This window comes from Lottia gigantea (assembly GCF_000327385.1).
Source record: "Lottia gigantea unplaced genomic scaffold LOTGIsca_231, whole genome shotgun sequence".
In the NCBI taxonomy this organism is placed as follows: domain Eukaryota; kingdom Metazoa; phylum Mollusca; class Gastropoda; family Lottiidae; genus Lottia; species Lottia gigantea.
In genome coordinates, this window is record NW_008708651.1 from 81420 (window position 1) to 83254 (window position 1835).

Consider the following 1835-nt stretch of genomic DNA (forward strand, 5'->3'; position numbering starts at 1 on the left):
TACCCGCTGACAAGACCCAATTTCAACTATCCTGAAACTCTTCAGTAAATGGTTGTCAAATGCCAAAATTTTAGCACAGTGTACGAGAAGGTTAAGTCAGATTGTAATTCTGAAAACAGACAAGTGTAACTGATATTGACTTTAATGTTATGATAGAATAATCTTCAAAATAAAATTTCATTTGGTTCTTTCCAAATATTTATGATAAGTATAACCAATACCTGGATGATATTTTCTATATATAAATATTGCCAGTAAAACAAGAATTACAATAACAGCAGATATCCCAATACCAATTCCAATACCAGCTCCTAAACCTTCCTGATATACAGATTGTTCACAAGAAATTGTGTTTGTTCCAGGGTCTGTGGAATAAATTAAATGAATTTGAATTACCGGTATATTAAGTTTACCAAAAACATTCAACTAAAAAATTTCCTCACTACATTCAACTGATACATTTATTCAATACATTCAACTGATAAATATACTCAATACATTCAACTGATAAATATACCCAAAACATTCAACTGATAAATATACTCAATAAATTCAACTGATAAATATACTTAATACATTCGACTGATAAATTAACTAAATGCGTTCAATTTATAAATATACTCAATACATTCAACTGATAAATATACTCAATACATTCAACTGATAAAATTACTTAATACATTCGACTGATAAATTAACTAAATGCGTTCAATTTATAAATATACTCAATACATTCAACTGATAAAGTTACTCAATAAATTCAACTGATAAATATACTCAATACATTCGACTGATAAATTAACTAAATGCGTTCAATTTGTAAATTTACTTCATCCATTCATGTGATAAATTTACTCTATACATTCAACTGGTACATTTATTCAATACATTCAACTGATAAATATACTCAATACATTCAACTGATAAATATACCCAAAACATTCAACTGATAAATATACTCAATAAATTCAACTGATAAATATACTTAATACATTCGACTGATAAATTAACTAAATGCGTTCAATTTATAAATATACTCAATACATTCAACTGATAAATATACTCAATACATTCAACTGATAAAATTACTTAATACATTCGACTGATAAATTAACTAAATGCGTTCAATTTATAAATATACTCAATACATTCAACTGATAAAGTTACTCAATAAATTCAACTGATAAATATACTCAATACATTCGACTGATAAATTAACTAAATGCGTTCAATTTGTAAATTTACTTCATCCATTCATGTGATAAATTTACTCTATACATTCAACTGGTGAATTTATTGAATTCATTCAACTTATGAATTTACTCAATACATTTAATTGTATTCATTAGATAATGACAATTTTGCATACTACCCCTTTAACATATATTTAATTTCATTTAAATACTCTCATTAAAATCATATCAAATATTAATAAGTATAAGATATTCACTAATTGGATTATGATGAAGAACGTTAAATATTCATGAAATCATTGTCAAATTATACAAATAAATTACCGAGTTCAATGATTTTTATTCCCCAGGTTTTTGCTTTAGTTTCACCATTAATAATATTTTGTACAGTAATTATATAATAGCCAAACGATGATTGGTCTAATATCAATTCTAATGTGGATATAAAATTATTTTCAGAAACTTTCTCTGTTTTAGCAAAGGGGTATTCTACATCAGACATCAACTGCTTCCATGTAAAACTTGGTTCAGGATAAGCTTCTATATTTATTTCTAATAATACCATTTCTCCAATTTTTCCTCTTATTTCTTTCTTCAGTTCTTCTTTAAGTATTGGTGGACCTTTTATAGTAAATGTAAAAC

At 25.7% G+C, this 1835-nt stretch overlaps 1 protein-coding gene across 1 annotated transcript in view; it reads right to left on the reverse strand.

Moving 5' to 3' along the window:
• The window catches only part of LOTGIDRAFT_174994 (hypothetical protein), a gene marked incomplete at both ends in the record, with an annotated part of 2674 nt that extends 916 nt beyond the window's left edge, over positions 1–1758 (reverse strand). Inside the window, 2 exons of the mRNA XM_009055088.1 lie at positions 222–365; positions 1518–1758. Coding sequence (XP_009053336.1) covers positions 222–365; positions 1518–1758 — 385 coding nt within the window. The remainder of the gene's footprint in view (positions 1–221; positions 366–1517) is intronic.
• Between the last annotated feature and the right edge of the window lie 77 nt (positions 1759–1835).